This window comes from Argopecten irradians, chromosome 1 (assembly GCF_041381155.1).
Source record: "Argopecten irradians isolate NY chromosome 1, Ai_NY, whole genome shotgun sequence".
In the NCBI taxonomy this organism is placed as follows: domain Eukaryota; kingdom Metazoa; phylum Mollusca; class Bivalvia; order Pectinida; family Pectinidae; genus Argopecten; species Argopecten irradians.
This window is the reverse complement of record NC_091134.1, coordinates 49,465,750-49,487,052: the sequence shown is the minus strand read 5'-3', so window position 1 is coordinate 49,487,052 and position 21,303 is coordinate 49,465,750. Positions and strand designations below refer to the sequence as shown.

Sequence of the window (21,303 nt, the reverse complement as noted above, 5' to 3'; positions counted from 1 at the left end):
AATAATTATTATATTACAATTTAAATCTCAGGTTAGCCTATTAGTCCAGTAAAAAAACGAAAAATAGAGGCCTAACCTCCAAATAATTGCAACAGAATTTGTTTTCTGGTTTTTGGGTTAGAGGATCTTAGTATTTTACCGTGAAAAAAGTCGCCAAGAATCATGTTCGGAAAGTCGTTTTTTTAACACCCGAAAAATAAGAAAATATAAAGAAATCACACTTTTGACCACTTTAAAAGTACAATATCTGCTATTTTTGCAATATTTGAAATATGAAATCGGGTATATAGTAAGACAAACTTTAGGTTAGTACAAATTTAAGTTGAAATGATACAATAATTTCAGTCAATCAAAGAAATAAAGAAGGATGAAAACGGCTGAATACCAAAATATGTCTAAGTCTATAAATCTACAATACAAAAATCTTTATTTTTTGAATATGCTTTATTCGTTTGTCATAAAATTTTGCCAGTAAATAAATCAGAACTGTGATGATTTTCAGCTATAAAATTGAAATTGAACTCTTATTTATTTCCTTTATCTCATTGAAAATTGTGGTAACCCCCATCCGGTTCCATTATGGAAAAATAAAAAACTGACCTATTCAAATATTTGATAAAAAAAAAACCTTCAGTCTAACTTTATGAAGAACGCTCCATTATGGTGGTAATATCTGCCAAAGGATTTTGCAATCTGATAAGTCACAAAATAGATATTCACATTTTTGATATTTCAACTTAAGGACTTAAAGCCAATTTGAGAAGTTTACTTCTCAAATTGGCACTAAATGAGGATTTGATCGACCTCACGTCTTTTATATTTGTGGATATTTTGATATAGTTGTCTCTATTAGGTGAGAATAGCCTACATAGAATCTGAATTAATAACTATCTAAACACTTAAGACGGTACTTACTCAATAATTATTGAATAAAAAACACATATTATTCAATTTGGACTTAAAAACATCATTGGAAAAGGCCAAAAGACTAACTCTGAGCAACCATGATATCTCAGATAGTGAAAGTAAAATGTTTTACTTTTAAATCCTTTAATCAACAAGTTTTATTTTAAAAGATTCCACCAAAATGAGTATCAATGGTATTGTTGATAATAACAAATGTTTATCCTAACAATCCAACAAAAGCATATTTGGCTGTTACAAGGACATAATTATGCAATTTTCTTGTTGTCATACTTTTCCCCTGTGTTGATTTCAACTTATGGTTTTGGCATTCTGTGCTATCCTTATAACGTTCTTGCAATACAGTAGATTTTCTAGTATCTCATGATAACCATGTAAGTTTATATTTGGCTTCAAAGTTCGCAAATTATGCAAATATCCCTATTTTTCTGATTTTTGAGGGTCAAGAAAAACACTTTCCCAAACTTTTATATGGGGCGACTTTTTTCTTGTATAAAACAAAGTCAGATCGGTATGAAAAACACAGAAAAAATTCTGTTGCAATTATTTTGGGGTAACACCCTATCTTTACTGGACTATATATAGATTTTATATATTGGCGTCGAACATTCTTTTCCTTTGATTAGACGTGTCTGCCCATGCATCATGATTATGACACTTGCAAGCATTTACTGGTTAATCAATGCCCAATCTGATTAAATACAGATCCTTATAACAGAAACATATATACATGTATATATGTTTCTGCTTATAACCATTACGTTCAATAGAGGATCTGACATCAGGGGTCATGTTCGGATGACCTTTTTACCACGTGTACTTCAGATCAAATGCATTTTCTACACATTGTCATTTGATTACTCCAATTCGTCCCAGTATACATATACATTTAGCTTTGTTGTGCTCTCCATATATAGGAAAATAATTATGGCAGCCTTTTCAAACTATTTCGTCCCCAGTCAGGATTCTGGCAGTAGCAATTTGATTGGCCATGTTCAAAGGTCACCAGCACGTGACCCTTAATTGGATGTTGTCAGATCCTCTTATCAAACGTGGTGATAATAGGGATCTGTATTTTTATCAGATTGATCAATGCCGGACAGCTGTCAGATTATCTTTTTCATATATAAATGAGAGTGCCCGGCCGTAGTTCATGTTGATCAGCAATATAATGTGGATGCTTAAATTTCATGTTTCTGTACAATTTAAAGAAAGTTTCTGTATCTATAAGCAGGGGCTTCATAGTAACTTGTGTATAAAATGCACGTACTTGATATTTTATACATGTAATACTGCCTAGTGACACGGAACTGTATTCAATTATTAAATTTTTAGTTTAAACAGTATTTTATTTTCAATTAACTGCATCAAGGATAATCGTAAATCCTTGAGTGAATAAATATAACAATATATCTTATAGTAAGGAGTCAGAAAAAAGTATACAATGCTTATATGAAATTGTCCCCCTTAGTATATATATTACTAGAAACGCATTATGCATAATACATGTTTCTGATATTACAGACTGGTGATAACACTAAATAAAGTTCTAGCTAGGTTTTACATGTATTTGACTAATGCTTCTACTTTGGAGAAAAACAGAATGGAGAGGGCTGAGGGTAGTACGTAAAAGATGAGAACAATACCTCTTCAGGGACCTGCAAAACTAATTAAATATTAATTACAAAGCGTTCATTTCGAGAAATAAAGTTATAAAAGCAGCGGAATATGAATTTGTTGCCGACAATGGCCATGTTGGATTGTGATCTAGGAGATAGAAAATATAGTGTGTCTTATATCTCAACAAAGTGTTCACTGCATGATCTCGTTTGTCTGACTACAGGAGCAGAGGGTCTTTCTTAGGGTTTTTTTCCATGCCGCGTCTAAATTTCAATCGATCCCACCCAGTTTCTCTGTACATATTTTTCATGACTAGTAAGTTTAGTTTTCCCGTAATTGTTCTTGCAGATTTTAGTTGAATAATTTCTAGTATTTAACACTGATGATTTGTTAAGTTGTCCAAAACAATATCTGCATTTTAGCCTTAAAGGATTTGTGCAGCCAAATTTTTTTTTCTTGTAATACGTCAGGATATTGCTTTGGATGAATGAAAAATTAAGTCCCACCCAACGAATCGCCTATCTTTTAGCGCTATCGGTTGGTTTTGGTCGTGATTTACGGGTAGTGTCGACTACGGTTTAGAGTAATTCACACAATGCATTCAAAATACAAGTTTATTGAAAGAAGCCTCACACTCAATCAGGTAAAATGTAACTTACCTTCGATCACGATCACGATTCTATTCTTTTGTTGCTTTGTGCCTACCTAACTCTTCATTTCTTGAATTGCATGGTTGTGATTCCTTGGATTAAAACATTGGGATTAGTATATGAAGATTGGTAGATTGGAGTTGGTCGCTATTTGTGCACAAATCTGATCTACTTCCTCCAAGGATGTGTTTGACCATGTACTTACGTGTATAGTAAAATACGATTTTCTACCATTTTCTTTATCTAGACCCCTAAAACATCTAAAATGGTATATGGGCTCTCTGGTGGGTCCATGATTATATGAAATTTAACTAATTCTCAGATCCCTGTGTTAACTATAATGGCTAGTAGCAAAATATTAATTGACAAATAATGGATGCAAATGTGGGGACAATCTTTAGGTTATTTAATTACTGTTATTAAACATATGTTTGTTGTATAAATGTGTAATGCTTCTATGGTTATATATTCAATTAAGATCACGGATAATTCATGGACTGATGAATTCTTCTATCATAATAACCTACAAAATTTATAAATGATTCCTTTATGTATCCAAAGGAGCAAAAACTGTATCCATGCAACCCAAAAAGTTCCCGGGACGCTCAATGGGACCAATATAGGCATTTCACAATTTTTTTTGCATTACATTAGATTTTTTGCACAAAGTCATGCAGGCACAAATCAATTTGCCAAAGAAATATGATATGATATACAGTTTAATTTACTATATTTCAAAATCTGCATTGGGTAATTTTAATTCAAGGTACATGTAAGCCTAGAAAAGGGGAATAGGGTCAAATTCAGTATGTCTGATAATAAAAACATAATAAAAACAAAAGTGTAATTACTGTTGATTTTATATAATTCCATGATAATTTGAACTTTCGAAGTTATAAATATTGTTGAATTGATGAATTTCTCTGTACATAATTTATCAAATAAACATTGTGTAGATTTCCATCTGCTTAAATCTATCTTTGTATAATTAATTAACACAAAAACACCACATTTTCTGGAAACTTCAGTTATGATTGGTGATAATTGTTTCACAATTAAATCCTCTAGAATCTTGGATTTCAAATCAATAAAACAATGTTCACAAAATAACAAATAATTGAATGGTGGCCATTTGATAATACCAAAGAATTTTGGTAATGTAAAAGTTGAGACAATGGAAAAACATCTCAAAATACAAATATATAGCAAAATTGTATCTCAACATTAAATACTAGAGTACAATAAATAGCATATCATTCTGATTAAATAAAGTGAAAAAAAATAATACATGAACTTTTTACACAAAAGGACTTTTAAAGAAATGTCTTACCCAAAGTATTTAAATATATAAACAATAGGCTGGGTAATGAATTCATGCCAAATTCTTGTGTTAATAAACACTACAGCAGATAAATCTAAGTGAGTGTATTACTGCTTATCTCAAACTAAACATTAGATATTTAATGAGTATGCATCTGGGATTGACTGCACAACCAAAAGTCCCAAAAGGTGCTACTACTTTTGTTTTGATCAGTTACCTTATTAATCAACCCTTGATTCAAGGGTTGTTTCAAATTCTCAACTTAGACTAAAGAGACCACTTGCTAGTTAAAACAAATATTATCTATTTCTGCAGATTAAATTTCTAATTTTCATTGAGAATAATGTAAATCATATACCCAGTACTTAAATCACACAATTGTGGCAGAAGTAAAAAAAAAAAAAAAAAAAAAAAAGAAAAAAAAAAAAATTACAATTTTAATGTACAAATATTATGTACTGCTGCAAATAGTGTTGATTTGAAGTTTTGATTGACTACAGTATCAACAGAAATAAATAACAGGGTAGAATTTAAGATCTTATGGTATAAAGTAAAAACATAAAATTAACTCTGCCAGTGAAAACTGAATCTAGTCAGACATTAAACGTCCCTTGCCTGGAATAGCTTCATGATTTAAACAGCATTGAAAGACATGTCAGAGAAGCAATTATTTATACACTGTAGTTTACATAGTATATTGTTAAAAACGGTGAACAAATATTCTGATATAAATGAATATGATTCATACATGTATGAATGGCAGTGTTCAAGATTCAACGGCATATGAAAAACATTGATATTAAACATACAAATGTGTGGTTGATGTTTATGTTTTAGTCAAAGGCACTTTTAAGATGTTAAACATATAAATCTTTAACAATCTATACAAAACAATTTAAGTTCATTATTTCTTATATCTTCTCTCTAGACATATGTATACATACACACTTTCAATAATGAATAACATCATAGTAATAATATCTAGCACTAGTTTTATCTAGCACTGTCTATCTGATATAAATGTAAAGCCTACAACCTAACTTTCATATCTTAGATGTACACAAAAGCAATTTTTTTTCAAAATTACGTACTTTGTATTTCATTTGATTTCCTCTTTGATAATTCATCACTTAGGAAGGAATAACATAACTACAAATAGGGTATATGGTACAATTTCATATTTTTCCACAATATATTAAGCTATGGTATCACAATCTTTAAAATTTAAAGGAAATGCTGCTAAATACAAGAATTAAGATCGAAGAATGTTCTGAAACAAAATTTCTTCACTTTTCCTACCGTTTAATGATTCTGATTAAGGCCAGAACTAATGTGATGTAGTAAGTATAGTCAGCTCCTGCATGGAAACACTCTAAACTGTCACATGAATTGTGTATCCTCCCATGATGTTGTAAGACTACATTTTGCTGATGTCTACGTTTACTGTTGCAGCCTTTTTCTAAATTCTACCTCCAGTTTAACGGAATCAGCAGCAAATTTGCGGATACCTTCAGCAAGTTTTTCTGTAGCCATGGCATCCTCATTCATTTCCCAACGGAATATATTCTCATTGCATTCTACCGGATCAATGTCTGCCAATTTTGCTGTGGAAGAGAAGAAACTTTTATAAACGAACAATTTGAAAATTTCAAATATTTCCAAGGGAGACAAATTCTCATTAGCAATAAAAAATTTCCAAGGGAGATAACAAGGTCAGAGGAAAGATACTAATATCAAGAGAGAAACTTAACAGTATAACAGAGTTCTGTATTACCTCCTTTCTCTGATAACTGCTGATCAACTGTCTCAGAAGAGTCTGCAAGTTTCTGTAGTAAGGATGGCCTGAAATTAATACAAGTTTTATGGATAAATCACTTTAATATCATGATATGTGTACATACAAACACAAAAGCAAGAGAAATTGTGGTCATGTATAAGTAATATTATTTAGGAAGTGGTTTATATACAATGGCCCTTTGGACCCCATGATAGTGGTATTATTTAGGAAGTGGTTTATATACAATGGACCTTTGGACCCCATGATAGTGGTATTATTTAGGAAGTGGTTTATATACAATGGACCTTTGGACCCCATGATAGTGGTATTATTTAGGAAGTGGTTTATATACAATGGCCCTATTTAGGAAGTGGTTTATATACAATGGACCTTTGGACCCCATGATAGTGGTATTATTTAGGAAGTGGTTTATATACAATGGACCTTTTGACCCCATGATAGTGGTATCATTTAGGAAGTGGTTTGTATACAATGGACCTTTGGACCCCATGATAGTGGTATTATTTAGGAAGTGGTTTATATTCAATGGACACATGATAATCCAAACACTTAATTGTGTCCCTTCCTCAAAATGTCTGGATTGACATTTTTTTGGACTGCCAAATTCTGTTGACTTAGTCAATGAAAAACTTAATTCTTAATATATCAGTCTGGATTGTTTTATTTGACTATAAATGTGGTGATTATCACAGGTGTACAGTATAGGAAGTTGCTAAAGCAGGATTTACTGTACAACGTATTTCTACATACGAAATTGTGAGCAGATCACAGCCAGCCAGTCCCATGATCTGGTCCGTGTTCCGGAATGAAGCACCCATCACGACTGTTTTGTAACCAAACTTCTTGTAGTAGTTGTAAATCCTTGTTACACTTTTCACACCTACAGAAAATAACAATAGTCTAAAAAGTCTCTCACATTACTTAGTGTAGACACTTTATACTCATTAAAGATGTATTTAAAGTTCAACAAGAGGCCCATGCGCCTTAACGGTCACCTGATATTTGATACAAATTAGTTATGTCATTTACTAGCCAACTGATGTCTTTTGTTCACGAAATAGGAACATACATGTAATTGGTCTACATACAAAGGTTCATTAAAGTGAACAGTCGGGCAAGGATGGCTAAAGTCGGTAAAAATGGTGTGAATGTATCCAGTATAATTTCTTATGAAATGGAAAAATAAAATCTCTCGTCAAAATCTGTCTGCGTACGAAGAAATTAATTTAAAGTATGGGAATTCTAAAATGTCCTCCCGGCTCACTATGTCCGTGGTTACATTTCCACACAGCCTCGCTTTCAATGCTTTCAACTTTTCTTTACTATAATGGTCAGAACTGGGAAACTAAGCAGAACTTGACCGTCGCATTAATATGTGAGAACTTTTGGAAGGCCAATGAACGCATTTAGACTGGTTTTCTTTGCCCGACTATTCACTTTAAGCTTGGTGCATGTTTACTCACATTATTGTGTTCACAATTTTCAATAATTATTATGGCAAAGGGCAATAACTCCATAAATAAGTTAGAGTGGAATCAAGCTGATTTTCAAACTCCTATGAGATCTTACCAATGTTAGTCTACATACAAAGTTTAAATTAATCTAGGTGCATATTTACTCACATTATCGTGTTCACAAGGTCCAATCATAATTATTATTTAAAGGAACAATAACTCTGTCAATTATAGTCGAAACAAGCTTATTTTCAAAATTGTTGAGATATTTCCAATGTTAATCTATATAAAAGTTTCATTAAGCTCAATGTGTATTAACTGAAGTTATCATGTTCACAAGGTCCAATAATTATGATTGCAGAGGGCAATAACTCCGTAAGTTACAATTGAATCAAGCTGATATTCAAATTATTCCGAGATCTTTACAATGTTAGTTTACATACAAAGTTTTGTTAAGCTTGGTTCATATTTACATAAGTTATCATGCCCACAAGGTTCAATAATTATAATTATAAAGGGCAATAACTCTTGTTAGTTACAATTAATCAGTCTGATTTTTGAATTGTCTGAGAAGTCTTTCCAATTTAAGCCTAACTACAAAGTTACATGAAGCTGATTGCATACTTACTCAAGTTATCGTATTTACAAGGTCCAATAATATTAGTGCAAAGGGCAATAACCCCGTAAATTATAGTCAAATCAAGCTGATTTTCAAACTCGTCCCAGATATTTCCAATGTAAGTATACATACAAAGTTTCATTAATTAAGCTCAGTTTATATTTACTCAAGTTATTGTGTTCACAAGGTTCAATAATTATTATTGCAAAGGGCAATAACTCAGTAAGTTATGATCGAATCAGGCCAATTTTTATACCCATCCAAGATCTTCCCATTGTTAGTCTACATACAAAGTTTCATTAAGCTTGGTGTATATTTACCCAAAATATTGTGTTCATAATACTTATTAGTGCAAAGGGCAATAACTTCTAAAATTACTGTCCATTCAAGCTGATTTTCAAACTCGTCTAAGATATTTCAAATGTTAGTCTTATATAGTCTACATACAAAGTTTCATTAAGCTCGGTTTGTATTTACTAAAATTATCACGTTCACAATGTCCAATAATAATTATCATTGCAAAGGGCAATAACTCTGTAATTTACAGTCAAAACAAGCCGATTTTCGAACTCGTCCAAGATATTTCCAATGTTAGTCTACATATCAAGGTCAGGTGACCTAAAAATTAGTATCTCTAACAATACTTTCTTAAAGAAGAAAATTTATATTTCAGAATTTTCTAAATGCAAAGGACATATGTGTATATCGATAGAAGTATACATGGTTAATGGCTTTTGAATTTTAGAACCCTGAAAGAATATCTTGTTTCAACAGATCTAGACCTCATGATCACAGAAATTGAATCATTCCACTAATCAAAAAAAAAATTGCCTCTGATCTTACCTGGGTCTTCAAGCATAGCATATGTCTTTTTATCAGTGTTCTTGACATACCAGTCAAAGATACGACCAACAAAGGGTGAAATCAAAGTTACTTTTGCCTCCGCACATGCAACAGCCTGTCAATCAAATAAACATTCTCAAGATTCTTAAAAAATTATACATGTTCATGTACAAAATGCTCCTGAAACTCTATAAGTTACTTCAACTATTTATTTGAAGACTTTAAACTTGAATGAAGGTCAATTTGGTTATTTATTTTTTTAAATTAACTTGACATTTTGTGAAATAGTAAAAAAGATGAAGTTTTTTCAGCTTTTTGCAGTTGAAAAGCGGAGTATATTCATCCCAGCACGATGAAGACTAACCGTAAAGGTAATGTAAATATGTCGTTGAGTGTCTTTTGTATTAATTGGTCAATGATGTTTTAAACATGGAAAAGCTAACATGACACCAGACAATATAAATAAAGTGTAAGTAAGGCTCTAAAAGGTGATATATGACAAATGCCTTTTATCACAAGCTCAGTTGTCCCTCAGTCAAGTGAGCAGAATGCTTTTAACAAGGGGAGATAAGTTAACAACATGGTACAGAGTACTATTAGAAACAGAGAATGATTTTCCCTGCACCCCCTTATTCTGTGCACTGATATATAATATGGATTATTATTGATGATTTATGAAGTGATATAATACACAGTGAGCAAAGCAAATGCATCAGAAAATCTTACTTAAGGTTGTGTAGCACAAATACAAATACATGTACTAACTAAAAGTTTATCAATTTATTTTTTACAAAATGATTACAAATACATAATTTCATTTTCCTGAACAGAAAAAAAAGTACAAGAGTATTTCAGATGTTTTATATCGTATTTTTTTGTAAGACTCCTTGTATTCTTACCTGATGAAAGTTGAACAAGAGAGTCATGTTACAATGAATACCATGCTGAGATTCCAAAACCCTATAAAACAGAAGATCATCATCATCTGGTTTTAAATGAAATAAGTTTACGTATTTTCAACAAAGAATGCTATCCTTCAGCATAAGGGGTTAAGAACTTCACAATGTCTATAACATAGGTGATTTCAAAATTGATTGATAATTGTGATTATCATGATAATAAATTGAAATAAAAATATGGCAAATACTTTTGTTTCTAGAAATTCTCTTCCATTAAAATATTTGTGACATGTACAGTACATAACCAAATTCATCTTTTGATATAAATCTTTATCATTTAATATGAAGAACTAACCTGGCAGCCTCAATTCCCTCCCATGTAGATGAAAGTTTGATGAGAATCCTTTCTTTGCTGATGCCTTCCTTCTCGTATAAACCTATCAGTTTCAAAGCCTTCTTAATCATGGCATCTTTATCAAACGACATTCTAAAAAATAATTTTGATGAACAAAATTACACTGATATACTGGTGTCTGTATAATCAACAACAACAACAAACAAAAAAATGGTTGAAATTATGTTGAAAATCACTCTCTTTATCTAAAACAAAAACGAAAATTGTTTATAGTTTTCTATCATATAATTCTATATTCTGTAATTAAGCCTTCTGAGATTCTTTGCAAAAAAAGTTTCAGTAGTAAGACATTATCATAAAATTGTTGAAAACTGTTTCACACCACTGTAAAGACACATCAACAGAAGTACACAGTTACCTTGCATCTACCTCTGTAGACACTCGTCCAGGGATGATTTTCAGGATTTCGCATCCAAATTTGACGTAGACAATATCTACTGCATTGGTTAACTGTTCTTCTACTGATCTGAATAAAAAAAAACATTATACACAGCCTACATTTACATCATATTTCATAGCAGTCAGCATTGACTTTTGTTCACATTTTTTAAGTAATTTAAGTGGGAACAAAGAACTGCAAAGTGTGGCAATACAGTATACCCATGCCCAACTGAATCAGTATGAAGTTCAATAATTTGTGAACTGTGAACTCAATATGTAGGACCATTTTTTTTATTGATACATATGTTATTTAAAATTGCAGTGCCTTCTCAACTAACTCTGGAAATAGTAACAACAAGTTGTTTTCTTGATTTATAATAAACCTGTATCTAATGAGCAGAGTACATAGAGATGTATTACATGTAGTTTAAAACTATTACCCGCCCATGTTCTTGGCATTGGTGATCGCCTCTTCAACAAGCCTCTGATACTGTGGCATCTGTGAGGCAGCGTATATGAGGGACGGGTTTGTTGTGGCATCTGTTGGTTTGTATTTTGCAATAGCTGAAAACATATATACCGTATATATATATATATTTTTTGTGGTATTTTTCATTCAAAAAGGTTTATATGGAAGACAAAAAGGTATATCAAGAGGGATTTTGCCATATTTCAATTTGCAAAGGGACCTTGTATTTGCCTAGGGTTATCAAAGATGATAACATCTATACATGTAGTTTATACTCATAGTCATTAACAGTTAATATAGGAGGATAACTTTGATATGTAACATGTCATTGCATGTTAAATTTAAGAAAATTTCAGATGGGGTTTGAACAATATTTACAGTTTTTTATTGAAAATAAATTATTAAATAAATAATTTCCTATAACCAAAACAACACATTTATGTTGTCGTCCTACAATCTATAGATTCTACTTAAATGCTGGAATCGGGTTCACTTAATTAACTGACTTTTCAGACAGTGATCTTAATTTTAAAGGGCCACTACCGAAACGGCTTTTGATTTTTTAAATGGGAATGTAAAACGAAATTGATAATTTTGTAGAGATGCAAATGTTATTAACTTCACATTAATACTACACTTGTTATCAATTCCTAAATGATTTAATCAAAATAAATTAAAAGCTTATTTTCATTAATCTTAGAGCGGGTCGTATTAGGTTTCCCATCGTCGTCCTAAATACTGCTCATTTAACTGATTATCACTGTGCCAGACGGCAAAACAGTGAACTGAATCTTTACTGTAAATATAGATTATGCAGGAAAATTTGCATTTGTTTGGTGTTGTAACCTAAAATAAATATATTAGGCAATTAACATAAATTTTTGTTTGTTATTTATGTTTTTTAGAAACTATATTTTTTGTTTTGGAAAAGTAGTGGGCCTTAAAGAGCCTGTTCTCAAAATCCTGTAAAATGTATTTCCTCCCTAAAATCATTGCACTTTTTTTTAAATAATTAAAATTACATTCAAAACTAAAGAAATTTTACTTTAGATATACTAAAATGTTAAAATTGTTATTCACGTCATCACTTGATTTTGTTTCATGTATTAATTAACACTTGTCTTCTTGTTACCCGCTGTGGGCCCCTAAACCGGATAAACTACAGACTAATTCTGCCGGCCGTTGTCGACTCAGTATTTCGTGTAGTTTATTTTATGCTTACCCTCGAAATCCCCGGTGTCGGCAACTACAACTGTTAATGCTTTGAGTTGGTCTAAAGCTGTCACAGCTTGTCGTTTTGTTTGGGGTTCAGACATTTTGATTTAACAAATATATATCACGGCCTCTGCTCAAAATATTCTATCCTGCTTGTGAAGTTGCCGGAAGTTTGTTTTGGAAAGTGCTTCGTTCTGTGACGTCACAGCATCGGGGAGAAGTCATTATTCTAGTTGTAAAATTGAATTTAAAAAAAAAAAAAAACAATAAACAGGTATGTATAGGCCTACGTTGGAAACGCTTTGTGTTTCTTCATTTTGAGTGACTTTAAAGTTCTTAAAGGGCCACTACCTTTCCGGAGCAAAATTTAAAGGTTTCTTGTAATAACATAAGAATATATATATATATCGATGGCCTAAGATGAGGTAACAACACCAAACAAATGCAAGATTTCCTGCGTAATATGTGATAAATGTCGAGATCCACTTCGCTGTTTTGCCGTCTGGCGCAGTAATAATCAACTACCGCGCGGTATTTAGGACGACGGCGGGAAACATAAGACGACCCGCGTTATGAAATTAACATTTTATTTATTTTAATTATTTTTTCCTACGATGATGATGAGTGAGTATTAACGGTAAGTTAATAACTTTTGCGACTCTACAAAATTATCGACCTCGTTTTCCATTCCCATTTTAAAAATTAATAGCTGTTTCGGAAAGGTAGTGGACCTTTAATCAAACAGCAATTGTACATGTATTGTACTAATATAAGCTACAGTAGGGTCAAAGATCAAGTTAAATTTTGAAACAAACTTAAAAGAGAAAAAAAAAAGAAGAAGAAAATAAATGAAACAGATATTTAATTATTATACTGTGATATGCCTTTTAACATATATACATGTATTTCGTTAGCAAACGCTTTTGTAAAGGGCATTACCATTGATTTGTACTGGCTTGATCAAAGGTTAGGGATCAGCATTTGTCTGCTTAAAAAGATCGGAGGTCAAAATGTCTGTTTACTACCCAAAATTTCTATAGTGAGTTTATGAAAGGTCAAGGTCAAATTAGTTTTCAAATAATAACAAATGAGCAAAAGTCAAAATGTTTAGATTTTAAACAAACAGACAAAATTGAAGAAAAAAGTCACGGTTCAAAATGTCAAAAGATAAAAGTCAAAGCACTTTCAAACATTTTAAAAAGGGTCAGAGGTTAAAATAGCAATTGGGCAAATATTACAGAAAGTCAGAGATCAAAATATTGAAAGTCAGTCTGTCGAAATAGAGCTAAAGATAACACATGCATGTACCATATATATAGCTTACGCAAAGTTATTGTTTCTAAATTCTTAAGTTGGAGAACGTTTTTGATTGGAGTAACACGAGTATTTAAGTCACGAGTAATCGGATATGAAATGTGAAGTCATGCGTTATTGCTATCTAACAGTCTACTGGATACACATATTGTTGCGCGCAAAAATATGACCATAACAATTTACTCTGAAGTTAAAAAATCGACTAATAAAACCATACTTCATCTTTGATGTAATATGTGTCGAGTGGGGAGATAGCTAAAACGTAATGAAGGTCTATACTAATTAGTGTGGTTTGTTAGCATGGTTGTACAAACTAATTCTTACACTACCATGCATCAGTGTATTGCTTTATCACTTTTCTTCCGCTTACAGCCACTTTTGATATTTGTACCTCTACGCAGAATATGTGATAAATGGATCGGATTCACAGATTCTTACTGTTTATCGAGCCCCTACGTCAAAAATATCCCCAAATTTTCAATGACCATGCATAATTATTACAAGTCCCTGTATCTGTGCTAGGTTTGAAATTATGACTATCAGTATCAGGTCCCTGAGACCTCCGAGGCACGAATTTTTTTAACCAATAGTATACAATATAGTATACTGTTAGTTTAAAAAAAATCGTGCCAGGTCCCTGTGCTCACATCAGTAGACTCTTCACTGCCAGGTTCCTGTATCTAGGATAGGACCGAGTTCACATGGATCCTAACTATCAGGTCCCTGTGACTAGGATAGGATTGCACTCACGTGGACCCTATCTATCAGGTCCCTGTGACTAGGACTGGACCGAGCTCACATGGACTCATTCTAAATAATCATCAGGTCCCTGTGAATACAGATTCTGCAGTAATGATGCAGCAAGCCATAAATAGCCGCATTGCAGTGACATACCTTCAAAGTCTCCAGTGTCTGCTACTATTGTTGTGTAGCTCTTCATCCTTTCTAAGACAGTAGCCATTTTGGAAATAATTGACGATTCCGACAGCCGTTCCTAGTCCCAGAGAAGTCGATATGTCACCAGGATTTCCGACGTTCACTAAGGAAGACTTTCCAGTCAATACTCCGGAACATGCGCAGACAACACACGACTGCCAGTACACAGTATTAGCGCCGTTTACTATGATTTGCTAAGATGACTATGTATATATACCTTTAGGATATAAGTGATACATTAAGTGTTTACATCTAAGATAAAAAAAAAGTTCAATTTGTATCGTGTACACAAAACGTGTTATACGGTCGAGGATTTCGTTTAATTTTTTCTCACGGAAAAAACGTATTAGACTTGAAGTATAGAATGAAAGTTTACTACTTCAAATCGCAAACGTAGGAGATTCTTTTATGTTAACATAGGCCAGGGTAATTTGATATAACCGCAAAGAAAGATAAAGTTGAGACATACCTGAGTAAATATCTGAATTCCATAAAAGGTCGATCATGTTTCCTTTAATTGTTCCAATCCATGTTCAATGTGCTTTTGGATGCAATCCAAAATATATAAATGCCGATATTTAAGAAGCCATCTTGGGCATGCATCTATGCAATATATGTGGTATCAAAGGATTCATTCATGTCTAATCCACTGAACAGAGAAATAGACATTTCAAGTTCCTGTCAGACTGGTTGCCAAGGAAGCTAACATCTTTAGTATTTCTGTACAAATATATACATGTATACATATACATACATGTCTGTATACATGTAGATAGTCAATATTGCTCTAAATGTTCGGGTTCACGTTAAGAAATATTACCGTAAGTAAAACTAATAGAGAAGAAAAACTATGCTTTCCTTTACGACATTGATTTGTCAATCATTATAAGAGCTATCAATAAAAGTACACAATGTACATGTACGCGAGACATGGATCTCTACTTTTAGTGTTAACAGAAGATTGTGGACTTTGTATTCATGTCCAGAAAGATTTATATTGATCGTCATATCAATCTTTCAATATCATCTGATAGGGCATTATTAAACAGTATAACATGAATTTTTGACAATGAAGCTAATGGAAAATGTAATGTAATAAAAGGTCAACTCTACATGATTCGTAGCAGCCGGAAGGTCCTCAGAATATCCACATATATATACATGTAATTTCGTACACTACAGGAAAAGTTCTGACGAATTTATATTGAAGTTCCGGATATACTTACAATGACCGTGGTATTTGGACAATATCCGGAAACTCATCTTTACCTCAGTATATGGTAAATCTCTCTACCACAGGGGTTCGGCGTATAACGGGATCGACAAGTACCACCAATATATGGTATTTACAATAGAAGTCTATATAACGAGTTTCTACCATATCTCCAGAACAGGACATATATATATATATATAGTAAGAGTAAATCTCTACAAACACAGGGTCTCGACACATGCCCATGGTCTATATAATGAATTTCTCCTGAAATTCTCCGAAATATGTCTCTCCAACACATGCATTTTCTAATAGTGACTCTCTACCACAGGGACCCGACACATGTCTTCAATAATAAAATACATAACTGTTACTCATGTCATTTATATATATCACCGTGATACACTATATTTTAGTGCATGAAATCAATAAAAATATTCCAATGTCGTTTGTCGTATTAGCTAGCTAGTGCACAGGGGTCTGAGAAATACTTAATAGTTTAAATCACTGTGGACCAAACAGAGTGGACATAAATCATTTTAGACAGTTTAGGGATTCAGATAAAAAAAAATCGATTTAACCCGTATTCTACATGTACTATACGAATTTTACCGAAGGTTGATCTAGAACTGGTCAATGGTCACTCTTAGATAATGATGAGTTTCCGGATATTGTCCAAATAACACTGTCATGTTGAGTATATTTCGGAGCTTCAAAAGTGACCATTGATCAGTTTACGAAGTTTTAGGGGTCCAAACGTTTATAAACTGTATTTAATTCTCATAATTCTTTAATTCTCCGTCCAAACGTTTATAAACTGTATTTAATTCCCATAACCCTGTGAACTAGTAACTTGTGGGTTTCAAAAGTTTATTTTTGCATACATAACAAGTATGTTGTACATTACAGATATAGTATACGAATTACATATATACAATGTATACTAATTACACCGGTACTTTTATTGTATACATAGTTGTGATTCGTCCATGCTGTTTACAGACACTTATAATTATTTGTTTATTCTACCATTTTCAGAGTACGCAATATTTCAGTAGAATGTATTTTGGACGTCCGAGTGTTTATAGTTGTTGTTATGGTATTGTCTGTATTGCGTGACTGTGTGTGATTAACACGATACGGAGGTAATATTTCACAGCTAACAATTCAGTTTCAGTGTGTGGGCGTCTAGCTGAGCTTATTAAAGATTCGGTGATAATATAATATTTCTCAGGTAACAATTCTCAATCTCAGTGTGTGGGCGTCAACACGCACAAGTTATTCATAACACACGAAATATGTTGGTGTGCTGTCACGATATGCAGTGGCAACTCTCTTTAAAAAAAAAACATAAAATAAAAAAAGGAAAGTATCAATTTTTTATTACCACATATTTTCGCACGTGCATTATGCAATGGACATTTGACAGCAAAACAAACATTTTTTCGTACAATCAAAATTGCTTTATTTTGATACTGTATATGTTTTCATGCATTCAAAGTAAATTGAAAAAAAGTTTCAATACTATAATTCATTATCAGGCTCCCTTCTACATGTATTTATCAGTTCATATAGCCGATAGCCCATAGCAGATATAAGGAAGTATACGGTTTTATAGCTAATACATGTTTGTATTAGACCAAACATTGAACTACTTCAAAATGTCGTGTGAAAAATTACATTTTTATTAAATCGGAACATGTCACGGTTAGACGTACCTTTTTGTTAGAGTTAGAAGTGGTGTACATGGAGAGAAGAATTATACCATGGGCTGATGCATTCCGACATTATAAGAATATTGACATTTGATAGTTTTATACCCGGTATCTCTTACATCAAAGTCAACACGGATCCGTGTACCTGCTCAATAGACGGGGACTTCCACAACTTAATTTCTTCATTAAAAATGTTAACCTTTTTAAAAGCCTATTTTTACCTTCCTCTTTTCCACGCTTTAGTAAATAGACCAATCTTACCACTTACCTAAGAATATTAAATACACCTAAGTGGTAACAAAATAACTCCAAACGGATGTTAGATTCACATGTAATGAACGCTTCATTAACTACTACATGTACCTCATTTCCGTATTTAATAAGTTTTCTTTATAAACTTTGGCCGGGGGGACCCAAAGGATACACGCTGACTGTGCTATTTGTAAAACTATTGAAACCCGTGTGATTCAATAATGAGCGATAGTAAACTGATTTGTCTCGGTTATTATAATATATTACTGATAGTAAACCGATTTTGTCTCGGTTATTGTGATATATTACTGATAGTAAACCGATTTTGTCTCGGTTATTATAATATATTACTGATATAAAACTGATTTAGTCTCAGTTATTGTAATATATTATTGATAGTAAACTAATTTTGTCTCGGTTATTGTGATATATTACTGATAGTAAACCGATTTTGTCTCGGTTATTGTAATATATTACTGATAGTAAACTGATTTAGTCTCGGTTATTGTAATATATTACTGATAGTAAACTGATTTAGTCTCGGTTATTGTAATATATCATTGATAGTAAACTGATTTTGTCTCGGTTATTGTGATATATTACTGATAGTAAACTGATTTAGTCTCGGTTATTGTGATATATTACTGATAGTAAACTGATTTTAGTCTCGGTTATTGTGATATATTACTGATAGTAAACTGATTTTGTCTCGGTTATTGTGATATATTACTGATAGTAAACTGATTTTGTCTCGGTTATTGTGATATATTACTGATAGTAAACTGATTTTAGTCTCGGTTATTGTGATATATTACTGATAGTAAACTGATTTTAGTCTCGGTTATTGTGATATATTACTGATAGTAAACTGATTTTGTCTCGGTTATTGTGATATATTACTGATAGTAAACTGATTTTGTCTCGGTTATTGTGATATATTACTGATAGTAAACTGATTTTGTCTCGGTTATTATAATATATTACTGATAGTAAACTGATTTTAGTCTCGGTTATTGTGATATATTACTGATAGTAAACTTATTTTGTCTCGGTTATTGTGATATATTACTGATAGTAAACTGATTTTGTCTCGGTTATTGTGATATATTACTGATAGTAAACTGATTTTAGTCTCGGTTATTGTGATATATTACTGATAGTAAACTGATTTTGTCTCGGTTATTGTGATATATTACTGATAGTAAACTGATTTTGTCTCGGTTATTGTGATATATTACTGATAGTTAACTGATTTTGTCTCGGTTATTGTGATATATTACTGATAGTAAACTGATTTTGTCTCGGTTATTGTGATATATTACTGATAGTAAACTGATTTTAGTCTCGGTTATTGTGATATATTACTGATAGTAAACTGATTTTGTCTCGGTTATTGTGATATATTACTGATAGTAAACTGATTTTGTCTCGGTTATTGTGATATATTACTGATAGTAAACTGATTTTGTCTCGGTTATTGTGATATATTACTGATAGTAAACTGATTTTGTCTCGGTTATTGTGATATATTACTGATAGTAAACTGATTTTGTCTCGGTTATTGTGATATATTACTGATAGTAAACTTATTTTGTCTCGGTTATTGTGATATATTACTGATAGTAAACTGATTTTGTCTCGGTTATTGTGATATATTACTGATAGTAAACTGATTTAGTCTCGGTCATTATAATATATGACTGATAGTAAACTGATTTTAGTCTCGGTTATTGTGATATATTACTGATAGTAAACTGATTTTGTCTCGGTTATTGTGATATATTACTGATAGTAAACTGATTTTGTCTCGGTTATTGTGATATATTACTGATAGTAAACTGATTTTAGTCTCGGTTATTGTGATATATTACTGATAGTAAACTGATTTTAGTCTCGGTTATTGTGATATATTACTGATAGTAAACTGATTTTGTCTCGGTTATTGTGATATATTACTGATAGTAAACTGATTTTGTCTCGGTTATTGTGATATATTACTGATAGTAAACTGATTTTGTCTCGGTTATTGTGATATATTATGATAATATATTACTGATAGTAAACTGATTTAGTCTCGGTTATTGTGATATATTACTGATAGTAAACTGATTTTGTCTCGGTTATTGTGATATATTACTGATAGTAAACTGATTTTGTCTCGGTTAGTATAATATATTACTGATATAAAACTGATTTAGTCTCGGTTATTGTGATATATTACTGATAGTAAACTGATTTTAGTCTCGGTTATTGTAATATATCATTGATAGTAAACTGATTTTGTCTCGGTTATTGTGATATATTACTGATAGTAAACTGATTTCGTCTCGGTCATTGTAATATATATTATTGATAGTAAACTGATTTTGTCTCGGTTATTTACATTTATGTCCCAAAAATTACAGATAGTAAATTATATTGATTTCAATTTTCTTAGGATACACGTACAATGTATTTAGTTATACGTATACGTGTTTCATCGAATAAGTTAATAATAATTAAGGGCCTTTACCTTTCCGAAAAAATTAAGTTTCTTAAAATTAGCATGAGAAAGTTTAAACTGGAATATTTCTTATATAATCTATGTTTACAGTAAATATTGATATTCAACTAACGCGCGGTAATAAGGCGAGGAACATAAGGCGACACGTGTTATGAAAATGTTATATACTCAGAAGATGATCATAAGTGTAGTTATAACGGAAGGCAATAACTTTTGTGACTCTTCAAATTAATCAATCTCGTTTTACATACCCGGCCATTAAAGTGAATACTCGGGCAAAGAAAACCAGTCTAAATGCCTTCATTGGCCTTCCAAAAGTTCTCACATATTAATACGACGGTCAAGTTCTGCTTACGTTTCCCAGTTCTGACCATTGGAAAAAAGATAAGTTGAAAGCATTGAAAGCGAGGCTGCGTGGAAATGTAACCACGGACATAGTCAGCCGAGAGGACGTTTTAGGATTCCTATACTTTAAATTAATTTCTTCGTACGCAGACAATTTTTGATGGGAGATTTTATTTTTCTATTTCATAAGAAATTATACTGGATACATTCACACCATTTTTACCGACTTTAGCTATCCTATCAGATTTTCACGGTAGCTGAATGGTTTGTTCAGATATATTACCACATACCCACCATCTCTGGATTTTTAGCTCACCTGGCCCGAAGCTTATGTCATGGCGCGGCGTCCGTCGTCCGTCCGTCCGTCCGTCAACATTTAATTTAAATCGCTACTAGTCATAGAGTTCCGCATGGATT

The 21,303-nt window shown here is 32.1% G+C and overlaps 2 protein-coding genes across 3 annotated transcripts in view; one reads left to right on the top strand and one right to left on the bottom strand.

Annotated features, from left to right (window-relative positions):
- Positions 1-4,036: 4,036 nt before the first annotated feature.
- Positions 4,037-14,957, bottom strand: LOC138331237 (transaldolase-like). Of its 2 annotated transcripts, none has more exons than XM_069278745.1 (9): positions 14,817-14,957; positions 11,365-11,488; positions 10,902-11,009; positions 10,484-10,615; positions 10,129-10,189; positions 9,230-9,344; positions 7,064-7,193; positions 6,290-6,357; positions 4,037-6,119 (listed from the first exon to the last, which is right to left on the bottom strand). In XM_069278745.1, exons 1-9 carry the CDS (start codon positions 14,881-14,883, stop codon positions 5,956-5,958), a joined length of 969 nt encoding a protein of 322 aa, XP_069134846.1. In that variant the 5' UTR covers positions 14,884-14,957; the 3' UTR covers positions 4,037-5,955. The 2 variants fall into 2 exon arrangements, with proteins under 2 accessions (XP_069134846.1, XP_069134837.1); XM_069278736.1 differs by lacking the exon at positions 14,817-14,957 and adding an exon at positions 12,616-12,801.
- The window catches only part of LOC138331225 (glutamyl-tRNA(Gln) amidotransferase subunit A, mitochondrial-like), a 20,439-nt gene continuing 14,035 nt past the window's right edge, over positions 14,900-21,303 (top strand). The window contains exon 1 of the mRNA XM_069278715.1: positions 14,900-15,026. Coding sequence (XP_069134816.1) covers positions 14,937-15,026 — 90 coding nt within the window. The 5' untranslated portion in view covers positions 14,900-14,936. The remainder of the gene's footprint in view (positions 15,027-21,303) is intronic.